Raw genomic sequence first — 15,009 nt, 5'->3', positions numbered from 1 at the left:
TTATTTGCATGCTTTGGTGAATTTCCTGTTTGATCGTTGCATCCTGTTGAATGTACTGGCGGCTCTTGCTTATTAACTTGATACAAGTTTTCATTGAACAGAAAAGGTCTTAAATAAAGAAATAGCACTTTAACAGGATCAAGTGCACAGAAAAAGTATCATCAAAAACCAGTTTTATAGAATTGAATTTAATACTAATTAAATACGATACACTTGTGGAGTCAATACGATATTAAATCAACAGTTAGTAATGTGCTGAGTGCAGAAACTTCAAATTGCTTTTGCTTTGGTATATTGTTAGCACGTTCACCCGATTAGAATATGCATTGCCTTGTGATCAAAGCCAAGCTATAAAGTTATCTAATGTTCCAGATGTTAAGCATACCCATTTATAATACACATTATCACAGAAAATGAAAAGGCACACAACGCTATGGTATTTAAAATTGAAATCATTTGAACCTCTACCTTATAAATTGGTAGCAAACATTCAAACCTAAATGAAAGTGATCTACATGACTCTGTAGAACCACTGGGAACTTTAGCTTCTCCATACATGCAACATATGAACTGCTCTGCTCTATTTGGAGCCTAAACGTAATCATTCATACATTAATGCTTTTATCCTTACAAACTCGAGATTTTCTTCTTTTCTTTTCCCAGTAGAAGCAACTTGACAAACTCAACAAACCATTCCTATGACCATTTCTTGCATAAAATCATTTAGTTAAAGTGGTTAAGTAGAAGACGGGCGGCAATAGTAATCTAAGGAAATAAAAGCAAAGAAGACAATGTGCCTGCCTCCGGCACAAATCTTGCTGGTACAACAGTTAACTCTCAAACTGCTAAACTATCGTGTAAGAAGGCCGAAAGAAGGCAAGTCTTCAACTCGTGTTATGTCATCAAGCAAAAGCTCCCTTTCAAGTTGGCGGCGTGTGGATTTCATAACGGTCTGGCAACATAAAAAAAATAGAAACAGTTACTTTTTATGGCAGCTGTGTATCCACAAAATCAATTTTATATGGCATCCAAAGATTGTTAAAGGCTCTTTAGATATTTACATTAGACATAAGGATACAAACACTCATGATTCATGGTGGCTTTGAAAAACTTGGATGCTAGCTAGCAAATATGAAATAATAGTTCATGGGAAAGAAACTTGACATATATGAGGAAGAAACTTACATTGAAGTCCATATATGATGCATGCATGCTAAGCCATTGATGATCCATTAGCTTGAATGTGATGCAGTAGAGAAGATCAAATGCTGATTCATTCTCTGTCAAGGAAAATAACATAAACATATTGATAATGATCGTATTAAAATTTCTATTTCTAGTATTGCACTTTAAAGCTCAAGATTCTATCACTACCAGGAACTCTATGAAATACCTGTCAGGAGCTTCAAGAAGACTGCTCCCACCATGGCTCGTGGCTTGACTGAAGAAATGAAGCACACAGTTTACTATCCAGAACAATCATATTCCAATACAAAACTATGCTTTGGATGTGCCATAAATGTTAAGAAATTCACTGAGCTTTTTCTGTTTGAAACATTTTATCACTTTGGTCTAGTATGGAGTTTTAGACAGTTTGTATATTGGATTACAAAGGAGTATGGAGTTTTAGACAGTTTATATTAATTTTATAATTAAAAGGTCTGAAAAACAGTATCAAGAAATGTTATAGTCCCGCGAATAGGATCTCGTCACAATAGAACAGCTGTTCACAACAAGAAAGTGATACACCTTGTTTTGTAAATTTAGAAAGAAAATTGTGGTTTAAGATGGTATGGAGACAATCTGCGAATGGAGTCCAAAAAATTCTCCTCTTAAAGTCACGATGGAAACAAATGAAATAATTGAAGAGAGAGATTGAGACCAGATGAGTGGATCACAAACTTTATATAGGCAGGTATACGCTCGATGGTGCTTTGGATCATGAAAAAATTTAATGAGTCATAGTTGTTAAAGAATAACCTGCTTCAAGATCAAGCATCTGAATGAGCATAAACGTGATGTTTACACCAGCTACAGCAAATGGGTACTCCCAAACGGAACGATCACCTTCTCGCTTTTGAAGGAGATCCTGAAAGGATGCCTGTATAGAAAGGTGACAAATTGAAAGCTTATTCAGCACCAAATCACCTTTTTGCACCCATAAGGCCAAAACTATGAAGCAAATGATAAACACAGACAAATGCAATATTATACTATGCATATATTTATGCAAACACACAAACAGAATTGGCAATTTAAGGTGATGCTTCTAAACACAACACTGTTGCATATACAAGAAATGCAGACACATGAACTCAGCAAATGTTGATGGTGCATGCCATTATGTCAAAGTTTTCTCAATAACCTAAGAGAAGCCTTGCCACAACTCAGCCAAAAGCTTTGTACAAAGCATCATAGACGTAATAGTTTTATAGTATATGAGGCTAAGTCAAGCACAACTATATTAAGACATTCAATTTGTACGGATGGGCCAGGAGCACAAAACCCTGATAACCAGTCAATTCATTATTTTAACACTTATTTTATGCTTAGAAAAAGACATTTCATTGGAATAGTTTATATGCTAACATATGCAATGTGGACAAATGATCGAGGAACAACGAGCACAAACTTTAGAAGTTTGATAGAATTTGGTTGATACACAAACGGAAGAGATTCAAAATCACAAACTAATAACAAACTGAAGAGATTCAAAATCCACCTAGTTCTTATGCAAGAAGGGACACTTCTATAATAAAATGAAGAGATTCAAAATCACAAACTAATAACAAATGGAATGAGATAAATACGTACTGGAAATCTTTTAGCAAAGAACAACAGGTTCTCCAATGATATAAAACCACCACCCCTACAAAATAAATTTAAAAAGTGTAAAAATCAATAATTGATGGATAAATTGGAGCAACCATGGAATTTACTAAGGGTAAAGTAGTTAACCTAAAATCTGTTGATGGGTCCTTTCCTTGCCAACCCATTTCCTTCCACTGCTCAGATATCAAACCACGAAGTTCTTCTTCAGGAAAGGCAGCATTCCACAAAGCCCTCAAAGCTTCCTAAAAGAATATAAGCAATAGTATAAAAGAATTAGTTTGCATTGCAGTCTTTCATGCTTGAAAAACAATATCTAGCGATGTTTACAAACTATGTTCCCTTAAAAATTATGTAAAAATAACAAGCAACATATGTAATGGACCATTGGACAATATCTGGCATCAAACAAAAAGTAAAATTAGATGTCAACAGATGTTGTACCTGATGCTCAGAAATTGAACTATCATAAGCGACATCTATACGACTTTGTAGCTGCTGCAAGCATTCCTCCTGAGAAGAATTACATGGAAAATAGTAAAATAAGTTAGAAATTCCATGAGTAATAAATCACCAACTGTCAGAAAGCAGGCAGAACAAAGAGTATTTTGAGGATTAAAGACTGTAGCGGTGTAGCCTAAATTATTCCCATTGCAAACATGAGAAGAAGTTGAGGATAATACAAGCCACACAAAAAATGGAAAACACATATCGCAGACTTTGTTTTATTGAATTCATAAGAAAATTTCCCACAGAATATCATAAAACTGCAGCATGAGGAAGGAAAGTAAAACAACTATAAACTACCCATATCATAAAACATTCGAAATACCTGAGCAGGGGTTAAATCAAATGAAGGACGAGCTTCACTATCTCTTCTCTGTGCACACACACAAGAAAGACCACGACCAAGCCACGCTGCTGATCCTGCCACAACCTCAGCTGAAACAGAATAAACGTTCTGCTAATGAAAACTACTTTTGCTTGATATGCTAAAAGGCGACATGGAAAAGAATTCAAATCATATAATCTCATCTTAATTCTCATTAACTGCCCAGTACAAGCAGAAAAATGACAATGAGCATACTTCAAATTTTATTCGCAGGCAAAAGTGCCAGCACAATTTTAATAAGGAATACAGACTTCCTGCAAGATTAGGTAAAATCAACTTAAAATGCAATAATGTTTATTCAGAACAATAAAACATGGAACAACAGATGCCTAATGCATCAATGAAAGGCTTTGTTGATAGCTTCAGTAATTCAGAACAACCAACTCAAGAAAAAAATGCAGAGCAGTGAGATATCAACTAAAGTATCTTTCAGAAAAGAATATGTTCATACTAATTTCTAATATTTTTAACTTCATTAAGTCGATAAATAAATTATCAACACCATCTCTGTTTGATCTAAAAAACAAAAAAGTAAATTATAATACCTTGAAATCCTTTTTTTTCCTAACATTAAGGAACATTAGTTCTGAATTAAACAAACAAAATCTTATAAAGAATATGAACATCAGAGAATTTTCGCAGTTTGAAATGACATTAAGATAAACAGAAGTAGAACCAAAGGACGAAAGGAAATGAGTGAATAGAAGAAGAAATCAGTATTTTACAAAAAGATCACCTACCGAACCAAACAATAATTAATGAATGAACAAATTACTAATTAGAAAATATGTAACCATCAAGCTCACCTACCAAAACAATATGTTTATCAGTAAGAATGAAGCTATAGCCTGAAAATGCAAGGTTAACTTAATGACACATTGCTTGACCTTGATTGATTCACATATCCAAATATCAAAACAATAATAATAATAGTAAGCAATAAATTCAGAAAAATTCCAGAGTAGAGAGAAAGAATTTGAAATATAAATTACCAGAAGTTGAATGGCAGGTGTTACTGCCACGTTCGAGACCTTGAGAAATCCTCCTGACAGCGACAAAGGACCCTCCTCTGTCGTCCATTTCCTTGTATTTAATTTCTAAAAACTTTTATATCCAGTTTACCATTTCACAAACCCTAAGCAGCACAGCTCCTTCAAAATCCACCACTGAAAACAAAAACCTGACCAAACTCGAATCAAAAAAATACGCAAAAAATACTCAGACAATCAAATTTCATTAAAATCATAAGGATCTTACCTAGACACGCAAAACAATGAGAAACTGCTCCTCTAAAAATCCAGATTACGAAATGCCGGTAAAATTAGCACTGAAAACAGATCGCAACCAGCAATAGGTGACTCACAACGCAAAATAGCACAATATGCGAAGAACGGAGAACCAGAGATTACAGTTCTTCGTTAAGCAAAGAAAACGAAGAAGAAGAGTTCGATGAATGAAAAAAAAATCGAATGAAATGAAAACGAAAATCAAAATCAAAATGAAGCTCCGATAAACGTAAAATGAGAGAGAATCCTGAGGGAAATGTCGAGAATATTTGAGATAAAAAAAAGAAAAGAAGAGAAAATTTAGGGTTTGAAGATCTAAAAGAATGAGTCCATGGGGAAGTTACAGGGAGAAGTCCATGGTGTTTCGGATGTTTTTAGTTTGGTGTAGAAGGAAAAAAAAAAAGAGGCGACGATATTTTTGAGAGAATATTGATTCTAGCAAACAAATAAATGGATTTTTATTTCTGTAATTAGGTATAAATCCATTTTATTCCTTTTTTAATATTTATATTTTATTTCCGTTTTAGCCTAGCTGTGATCAATTCCGTGTAAATTTGATTTCTTCATTTGATTATTTGTAGACGTGTAATTCCAGAGTAACGGATTCGATAGAATTTCATTCGAAACGGCAAAAAGGTGAAGCGGGAAATAGGTTGTAGCGGCAATTTGCTGGTAACAGGGGTAACCATAACCGTTAGGTGTTGGGATATTTTCGTAGCTTAACGTCTCAAAATAAAACCATTTTTGATTCAATATTGATTAATTCTTCAACTAAAAAAAAAACGAATACTAATCACTTCTGTTATTAATTCTGCAACGTATTTACAGCTCTTACATTTTTTTAGCAGACAGATTATAAATTATTATTATTTTTTTGAGAAGAGATTATAAATTATTATTAGTACAAAAATGAAAACTAATTTGGACAGATAGGTGGTGGAATCTACCATATCTAAAATGTTCAACAAATTAAGAAAATTATAATTTTACTATTTATAATGAAACTAAATGGATAAGAGTTGAGTAAAGTTTTGATATTAATTGTTTTTATTATATAGTGTAATGAGTGAAAATTTCTAAGATGTGCAGGAGTTGGTGAGACAATTTTTTTTGCTTTAAAAGAGTTGTGGGTTTAAAATTCAAACCACATTTATATATAAAACTGTTCAAAATTTAAGATTAGTATTTTATCTCTCGAGAGAAAATTATCCGACTTGAACGGAAATTAATTTAAATGTAAAAAATTTAAAATACCATTTCATGGTTAAAATTTATACGAAAATCGAACATAAAACTTTACAGTCGAATTACCATATGCATCTCTATCAATAAATCATACTATATATTGAGACTTGATAGTAATATTTTGAAAATAATTCTTTAACTAGAAATAAATTTCAGTACTTCTATTAAAACAACCTTTGAACTCTAATCATAAAATTAAAGAAGAAGAGAAAAAAAAAAGTCACATGGTATGTTGATAAAGGTGGACCATGCAGAGGGCACTATGGATAGATAGTGTACAGTGAAATTGGGTCCTACAGCAATATCATGTGTACTTGCACACTCTTGAAAATACCTCCAAATGGGAGTCATGGTCCACACGCATGGCTGTCTCTGCTTTTCAACATCTGCTCCAACTTTACTTCACTCTAAATTTTGCGCCTTTTTTTTCTTAGTTATAAAGTTTGCCCACTTTTGCTTCATCTTTTCTATGAGATTTCATGACATGTAACTATAAAACATTTCGCCGAAAGCCGATGTCGAATAATTAAATTTACTCTAGTTCTTAGTAATTCTTTAGTGATTCTTTTACATTTATAACCAAAAGATAAACTAAGATTTTAAATCACTCATGAAAATAAAAAATCTAAAATGCATACCGATGGAGGGAGAGGAGGCATGAAATGGCCATGACCCCCTCTAATTTTTCAAAAATGTAAAATCAACATTAAAACTTTTAATATTTTACAATTTGGCTTTTCCTAATTTTAAAATATTATCTTCTTAATATAATAATATTTCAATTTGTCCTCTCTATGTTGAAATCCTGACCCTATCACTGTGCATATATAATAGTAATGTAGATTTTACTGGTCTAATAATCTTAATTATCTAGTTATCTAACTCAAATTAAAATATTAAAATAGTATTAATAGATTACAATAAAATTTAGTTACACTTTCGATTATATGCAAATAATAAACTTAAAATATAAATATTGTCTAGTAACTGTTTGATACCGAAATATATGACATGATATTTCAAAAAAGTTAAAATTCCGATAATCTCTTCTACGATTTATCTACACAAGAATTTTCTTATTCCATCTACCGGTGCAAAGAAAATTAGATTTTTTTTTTATTAATCCGGATCCGACCCGCGTCGCACACCTGACATGGTGGGTGAGTCTGCCAGTGAGAATTTTCTACATTCACAAGACTCAAACCCGAAACCTTACTTAAGCCATATCAAGCCGCTTACCACTTGAACCAACTCCCATGGGTAGAAAATTAGATTTTAAATTGACCTTTAAATAGACGAAGATGACACAATTAAATTTTGCATCTATTCTTTTTGTAAATTTTTTGATCTTCAAAATTAATAACTCGTGATATCAAGTTGATTGGTTATAATTTATTATATTCATTCAATCTACATTTTTTATTATAAAATAAATAATATAAAGTAAAAGGGTTTAAATTAATTTATAGTATTAATTATTTTTATATTGGAGAGTGTAGTTTAATTGAGTAATTTGTTCAATAAACTTGATAAAATTTTGATCCATGATAATTGGTAGGTAAATGGCTGGCCTATGAATGATTTTGGTTCCAGCAGAGCATAGTGATGAATGAGATTTTGGTGGACAAACGACTTTTTGGGACAACTACTTTATGGTAAGCCTAATATCAGACACATTAATGGATATATCTTCTAATCTTGACATAGAAAGTTCCCTTTAAACAAGTATTTTTACTTCTCAACTTTCATTCATCACCTTACTCCATATGTACGCCCAGTGGCGATGCCACATGGTTTTAAAGGTGATCAATTGACCACCTTTTGAATAAAAGAAATACATTAATGTATAATATTAATTATTTTAAATTAATAAATATTAAATTCGATTTAGTAATTTATTTCATGTGTATGCCAAATTTAGAGTTTCTATGTGATAATTTACAGACCAGAGAAAATGTAGACGAATAATGCTAATTTGTTTTTTGTTTTTTAATAATATTGTTTCAAAAATGTCTCTTCAAATTTCGATATCATAGGTCATAAAAAAACATGTTTCTATGCAATTTTTTAAAAAAAAAATCGATGATCAAATGTCCATCAGTTTATAATTCAATTAACGTATCTTTCAATGTGATTTTAGTAATAGATCACACACTAATTAATAAATAAAAGCTGTATTATTTTTATAATTTCCGACTCTATAATTTATAATTTTTTTTATTGTATAGTAATCTTAAGAAAAAATTGAACTGTATTTTCTATTTTTTTATAAAAAAAACAAACTAGATTGACCTTTAATTTTTGATCAAATTGATTGACTTGATTGGTACTGTATTTCTATATGACTTTATTTGCATAAACATTTGTCATGTGGCCACAAGCTAGTCAGTCATGTAATGGACCTACTTGTTTTAATACTATATCAATTGAGATGACATTCCTCTTTGATAAACAAATATTAAATGAATAATCAATAACATTATATTTTCCTTTTTTTCATGGCTAAAGTTACTTAGTCGTTTGCTTGATTCCGCCTAGTAAAAGTAAAGATACAGTGAACAGGATCCGATCTCGGTAACATGATTAATTTTTTATTGAAGCATATATAGTATATTAGATTCTAACAACATTAATAAATTTATTAAATAAATGAAATCAGGTGGACCAATGTTCCAAGCAAAGCTCGTGATTTAGCATAGATTCAGTCAAAAATTATAGATGTGGGAGTCATGTTGTAGTTTTAATGTAGTAATTCTCTATTTTATTAAGGAATTCTTTTAGAATATTTATTTATTTATATAGTATATTAAGCACCTTGAATTAGTTAAAGTATTCCCTTATCAAGACCCATGTCCGGTCACATCCCATTATAATGTTCTTGATAATACACCACACGACATCCAATGGTGTTACACATAATGTCGTTTTAATCATACATACTCTTTTGCAATGATATAGTGTTTACACCGACCCAAAAACATGTTTATATGGGCTAATTCGAACCATTTATTTATCTTTTCAATTATTATTTATTAGGTAGTCATTATTTTATTATTAGCTTAGTATTTATCTAAATAAGAGATTGTATCTCAATAGACTAAGTTTTCTATTTTAGGGTTTTTCCCTATAAATAGTTAGTTTTAGGTTTATATTTAACACAACTCAAATCAATCGAACAAATACAACTTTACAGTCTTGTGCTTTGCTATCCCTAATCCCCGTGATTGGTTAACTTAGGAGTATGAGTAGTTCAAATATTAATCTCGCCTGAGTTTCTTTACCTCCAAATTACTTTTTTAATTTGGATAAATCAAACTCTGTTCAACTTTTTGAACCGAACCGGTTAAAGCATCGAGCCACACAGTACCCATCTATAAATTCAAAGATTCGAGTTTGAAAATATTTTCACGCGAGCATATAGTAAAATAGATTTTTGATGCAATTTATTATTATTTCGTATTCCAATGCATATCTTATCACTTTAAACTTTAATTTAAAAATTGGTTAACTCGCATATTATAAAACATAATATCTTTTTATGATGCACCTGAATATACTTTTCTATATGCGGAAAAAATAGAGGTAAGGACTGAAGTATTATTTAGATTAGGATTCCCTCAAGTTTATTTTAATTTGATAGGCTATATTCAATCATCCACATCATCCATTACCAAATGAATGGTGTATATAAAAAAAGAATTGTATTATTGGATGGGAAGGATTAGTATTGTAACCAAATGTAACTGATGGATCCGGCCTTCGTGACAGATTATGAATCTCCTTTGACAATTGTTGACCTGCAAAACAGAAGTTAGACTGCTCATCGGACAAATTGTCCGATGAGCACTTCGATGCTTAAGTTTATATTGAGTTTAAGAGAGTATTGAATTATTGTAGTTTATATGTTGTGTATTTAGACTTACCCCGACCTCTTTATATACTAGTAGTTGATAAACACCTTTTAAAAGGAGTGTTTATTTTATGCATTGGTAGTGCCATGTCATATTTACAACAAGGCAATGAGCATTTGCGATAGTAAATCTTTTAATTATTATTTAATTTGTTTATTATCAATTTTTTCACATGATTAACGCATAATTGGTTTGTTGCACGAATGACATGGCGTAACGGTTGTGTGCAATAATTTTTTCTTTTAGAGTCCAAATAGGAAAGAAATTTCTATTTTGCATGTGAATCCAAATAGACATTGAGTTTATTTAGAAATAAATCTTTTTAAAAAGGCTTAATCACCAAAAAAAACCCTCACCTTTTAGCCCCTTTTCAGTTGCACCCTGACGTTGCAATTTTGTCAATTGCACCCTAATTTGCACCTTTGGGTTTCAATTCCACCCTCAAAATTAAATTGGACTTTTTTCACTCGGAAAAAATTCATAAAAACCCTTATAAAGTACTCGTTTGAACTCTTTTTCACATAAAAAGTTAAAAATTGATGACTTATTTCAATTTTTTTCGAATGAAAAAGAGATCAATTTAGTACTTGAGGGTGGAATTGAAAACTAAAGGTGCGAATTAGGGTGTAACTGACAAAATTGCAACGTCAGGGTGCATTTGAAAAGGGGCTAAAAGGTGAGGGTTTTTTTGGTGATTAAGCCTTTTAAAAAATATTATGTTTCTTATATAGGAATATGACTCCAAATAGGCCGTGTTTCCTATTCTTCTAGAAAATTTAGGTCTTCTAGAATCTTCATTTGATATTGACTTACATGCAGATTTATGGATCTTTAAATATCCATATCCGGGCTTGATTATCGAATTTCATAGGATTAGGTCTTTTATTTAGTATGGAGAATCCGTATAGATTCTTCTTGATCTTTATTGTCTTTAATATATCATTTTTCGCCCAGTCTCGAGGTCCGTCTCGGCGGGCGAATCACACAGGACTCGGTTTACAATCTTATGAGTTCTATCAGTAACCGATTATAACTCAATCCAGCTGATTTGCGAATTATTCAAAATTAATTCGATTAATATCGAATCAGACTCAAGTTAATTATTTAATCGAATTTGAATTTTAAATATTCATTTCTACATGAGCCTAATTGAGTTTAAATTAATTACTTTATTTAACATTTGTAAAAAAGTTTATTAAAATCTATATTTTAATATATCTATGCAGAAAATTGAGTGGAGTTGAGTTGATGTCTAATCTAAATATATTAACGGGTACGAGTTCGAACTTCTAATATAAAACTCGATTGAATTTTAAAATCGAATCGAGATTGAATTTGACGTTATGTTAATTCAAGTCGTCTTGTTTACACTCATAGGCAAGATGGTGGGTAAGGTTTGGTTTCTCAATTGACCCAACATCTTTATAGGCAAATGAAAAAGCAGAATTCGTTGAGTGGCAGACTGTGGTCGCCTATTTATAACATAACATAACATAACATAACATCAGATGCATAATCACCACCATAGGCCACTTAAATGTAAAGTTGGGCCCGTAATTAAGGCCAATCATTGGCCATTGAGGACCATTGGGTCAATCCTCCCCATTCCCCCACCTCCACATCCCAAAGCTAAATATATGTACTGTGGGTATCATTTGGTTTCCACCATTTTTTTCCCTTGCAACGATGGAAGCACCTTACTAGTTACCTCACATAATTAGAGTCTTGAAAAGCCAATCAAATTGAATAATGGAAACAAATTAATAGATTTGATTCAATTTAGTTCAGTATTATAAAAAAATTTGTTTTCCTGTTATTTGAGTTTGAAAGTAATCAATATCAGTTAAGTTTCATATCAACGGAACCAAAATGAAAAAAGAAATAATAGAGTCAACTAGTTCGGTTAGATTTAACTTTTTTCTTTTAATCTTTAAAAATTTACTTTGGATAGATTTGATTTTTTAAAATTGTTTTGGTTATGTTCAAATCAAATGCACATGCCAGCTCACATAGTAGATGAAGCATTAATTTTGATCGATGGTCTCATTATCTGTGTTACTATCTTTTTTAAGAATTTAGGTATTTTCATCTCCTTCCTTCAAATTTATTCAATGTTAAAAATTATTAACAGTCAAAATATAAGTATTTTAGTAACAAATTGCAAAAATTTAATGTTTTCTCGTAGAACAAAAATTAAACTCTTAAACCAACATTTTCCCCGTAATTTTAGTAATGTTAAAATGCAAAAATCAAAGAAACAAAATACAAAGGGAAATTTTTGTTTGATTCAGAAAACTTTCTGGAAACTGGGCTGAGAATCCAAAACATCCAGAAGCTAAAGTAAGTCTGATCTGAGACCCAAATATCAATTGGGCTCATACTTAGACTAGGTAGCAACAAAATTGTCCGTAAACTTTAAAGAGATATTTAGGAATTTACCTAAAAAATAAAAATAATAGGACTTTATACCTCAATAGAAAAAAATTAGTACAAATACCTCACTGTTTTAACATTTTTATGATTTTACTCTCCTTATTTGATTGTTTATAATTTTACTCTGACACATATCACACATTGCACATGCTCTCTTTCTCTCTCCACATGGTCCCCCTTTCTTTCTTTCTTTTTTCTTTTTATCTCTCCACGTGGTCCCCCCTTCTCTTTTTTTTTCTTTCTCTCTCTCGTATGACGTGACATACCTTATTTATGCCCATTACAAATGATTTACAGGTTTAAACTTCCTTTTGTTTATTTCTTTTTTGTGATTCATTTTTTTTTCTTTTTTCTTCATTGATTAAATTAATAAAATTGCAGATTACACATTATTAAATAAATTAAAAAAATTCTTTTCATTTATTTCAGTATCAAATATTTTCTAATTTAAAAATATATGCTAATATTTAAATATTTTATTATATTAATAGCATATTCAAAAACTATATGAACTAAATAAAAAATCACATTATCATATGATTATCACAGCTTCATCTTAGCATGTAATTATCAGTTTGTGATATTGCATTGTCATCTTATTATCATGTCATTATTCAAAATCGTATATAACTGATCATTATATGATAATGTGATGATACTGCTGCATAATGTAAGACAAAATCACATTATCACTTTATCATATGATTATCACTGTATCACATTATCATATGATTACCACAGTTTCATCTTAGCATGTAATTATCAGTGTATCATATTGCATTGACATCTTATTATCATGTCATTATCAGTACAATATGTAGCAGATTATTATATGATAATGTGATGATACTGATGGATAATATTAGACAAAATCAGAGTATCATATTATCATATGATTATCAAAGTATTACATTATCATATGAGTATCACTGTATTATCATGTTGTTATCATAACACTGTATAAAGAAAGATTTTCAACAAAAAAAATTAATTATCATGTTGTTATCACTGTATAATCATCTCGTTATCATAATATAATCATATCATACCGAGATGATAATGTATTATTGTACCTAAATAATAATGTTATGACAACGACATAATAATAAAATTATGATAACAGTATGATAATATGATACCTATATGAAAATAATTACATAAAAATTATGATAACGAGATGATAATGTGAAGAAAATAGTATGATAATGAAGTATAATAAGGTCATATTATCATACTATAATCTTCACTTTATCATTTTATTATCATAATTTTTTTGTAATTGTTTTTTGTCATGCATGTATCATATAATTATACTATTATCTTCACATTATCATCTCGTTATCATAATTTTTTTGTAATTATTTTTTTCATACAGGTATCATATTATCTTTACATTATCATCTCATTATCATAATTTTTCTGTAATTTTTTTTACATATTATCATAATTTTATTATTTTATTATCATCTGATTATCATACTGGTGTCATGAATCTTTTTGTAATTCTATTTTCACGTACGTTATCATCCAGTTATCATAACATTATCATAATTCATTATCATACTCCAGTGTTATGATAACGACATGATAATCAGACACTATTTTATCATACATTAGCATATATATCATCATATATGTACCATAAATATTATCATCTCGTTATCATATGATAAAACATTATCATATGACACTATTTCTGTAAAATATTTTTCATGTAAATATCATATTATCATACTGTTATAAACTTATAATTATATTATCATAAAAACATTATCATACTATTATCATTATCATACATTTATATTATCATAACCTTATCAAAGAATTCTAATTGAACATGTAATCACTATTCTTGGCATCTATGATAAGCAAAGATAAAATGAAGACAGAAGCCAAAAATCATAGTAGGTCCACATTGATAAAATAATTAATACATTATTAACAAAAAAGTGAAATTTAACATAAGTTGTTTATCTTTGAATCGATCTTTCTAATTCTGATGGCATAAAGCCCACCTCTGAATTAGTAGAACAACTTATACTCCATCAGATTCAAAATACCATGATAAGTATAGTCTCTACTCTCAAGCAAGAAAATTTTATCCTAATTCAACTTTGCTCATCTCTTCCTCACCCAATTACATTAATTATACAGCCGCAACAGTCTTATTCTTGAAGTTTTATTTCCTACAAACCGCAAAAAATTAAAGGCACGGCAAAAACAGACAGCTCTAGAAAAGGGTAACATTCTTAATCCAAAGCGAGACCTTGGAATGATAGTAATATGCAAGATCAAAATCCACTTAAAAAATGAAATTAAATCTTCAATTTCATAAAAAAATTGGTTAAACGCTAGTGTCGCCGTATCCGAATATATCATCCATCCGCTGCTTCCAATTCACTGAGGCCGACGA

At 30.4% G+C, this 15,009-nt stretch overlaps 1 protein-coding gene across 3 annotated transcripts; it reads right to left on the bottom strand.

Annotated features, from left to right (window-relative positions):
- Positions 1-409: 409 nt before the first annotated feature.
- On the bottom strand, positions 410-5,460 carry LOC126686499 (uncharacterized). 3 transcript variants are annotated; one of them, XM_050380559.2, is made up of 10 exons: positions 4,979-5,460; positions 4,714-4,901; positions 3,662-3,756; positions 3,274-3,342; positions 2,959-3,074; positions 2,815-2,869; positions 1,981-2,101; positions 1,394-1,441; positions 1,186-1,280; positions 410-952 (listed from the first exon to the last, which is right to left on the bottom strand). In XM_050380559.2, the coding sequence occupies exons 2-10, from the start codon at positions 4,799-4,801 to the stop codon at positions 851-853; spliced, it is 789 nt and encodes a 262-aa protein (XP_050236516.1). In that variant the 5' UTR covers positions 4,802-4,901; positions 4,979-5,460; the 3' UTR covers positions 410-850. The 3 variants fall into 3 exon arrangements, with proteins under 3 accessions (XP_050236516.1, XP_050236514.1, XP_050236515.1); XM_050380557.2 differs by having other exon boundaries at positions 3,662-3,771; positions 4,979-5,459; XM_050380558.2 differs by having other exon boundaries at positions 3,662-3,771; positions 4,714-4,887; positions 4,979-5,458.
- Between the last annotated feature and the right edge of the window lie 9,549 nt (positions 5,461-15,009).

Source organism: Mercurialis annua, linkage group LG6 (assembly GCF_937616625.2).
Source record: "Mercurialis annua linkage group LG6, ddMerAnnu1.2, whole genome shotgun sequence".
NCBI classification, from domain to species: Eukaryota; Viridiplantae; Streptophyta; class Magnoliopsida; order Malpighiales; family Euphorbiaceae; genus Mercurialis; species Mercurialis annua.
The sequence above is the reverse complement of the archived record's forward strand: the minus strand, read 5'-3'. Positions and strand labels throughout refer to the sequence as shown.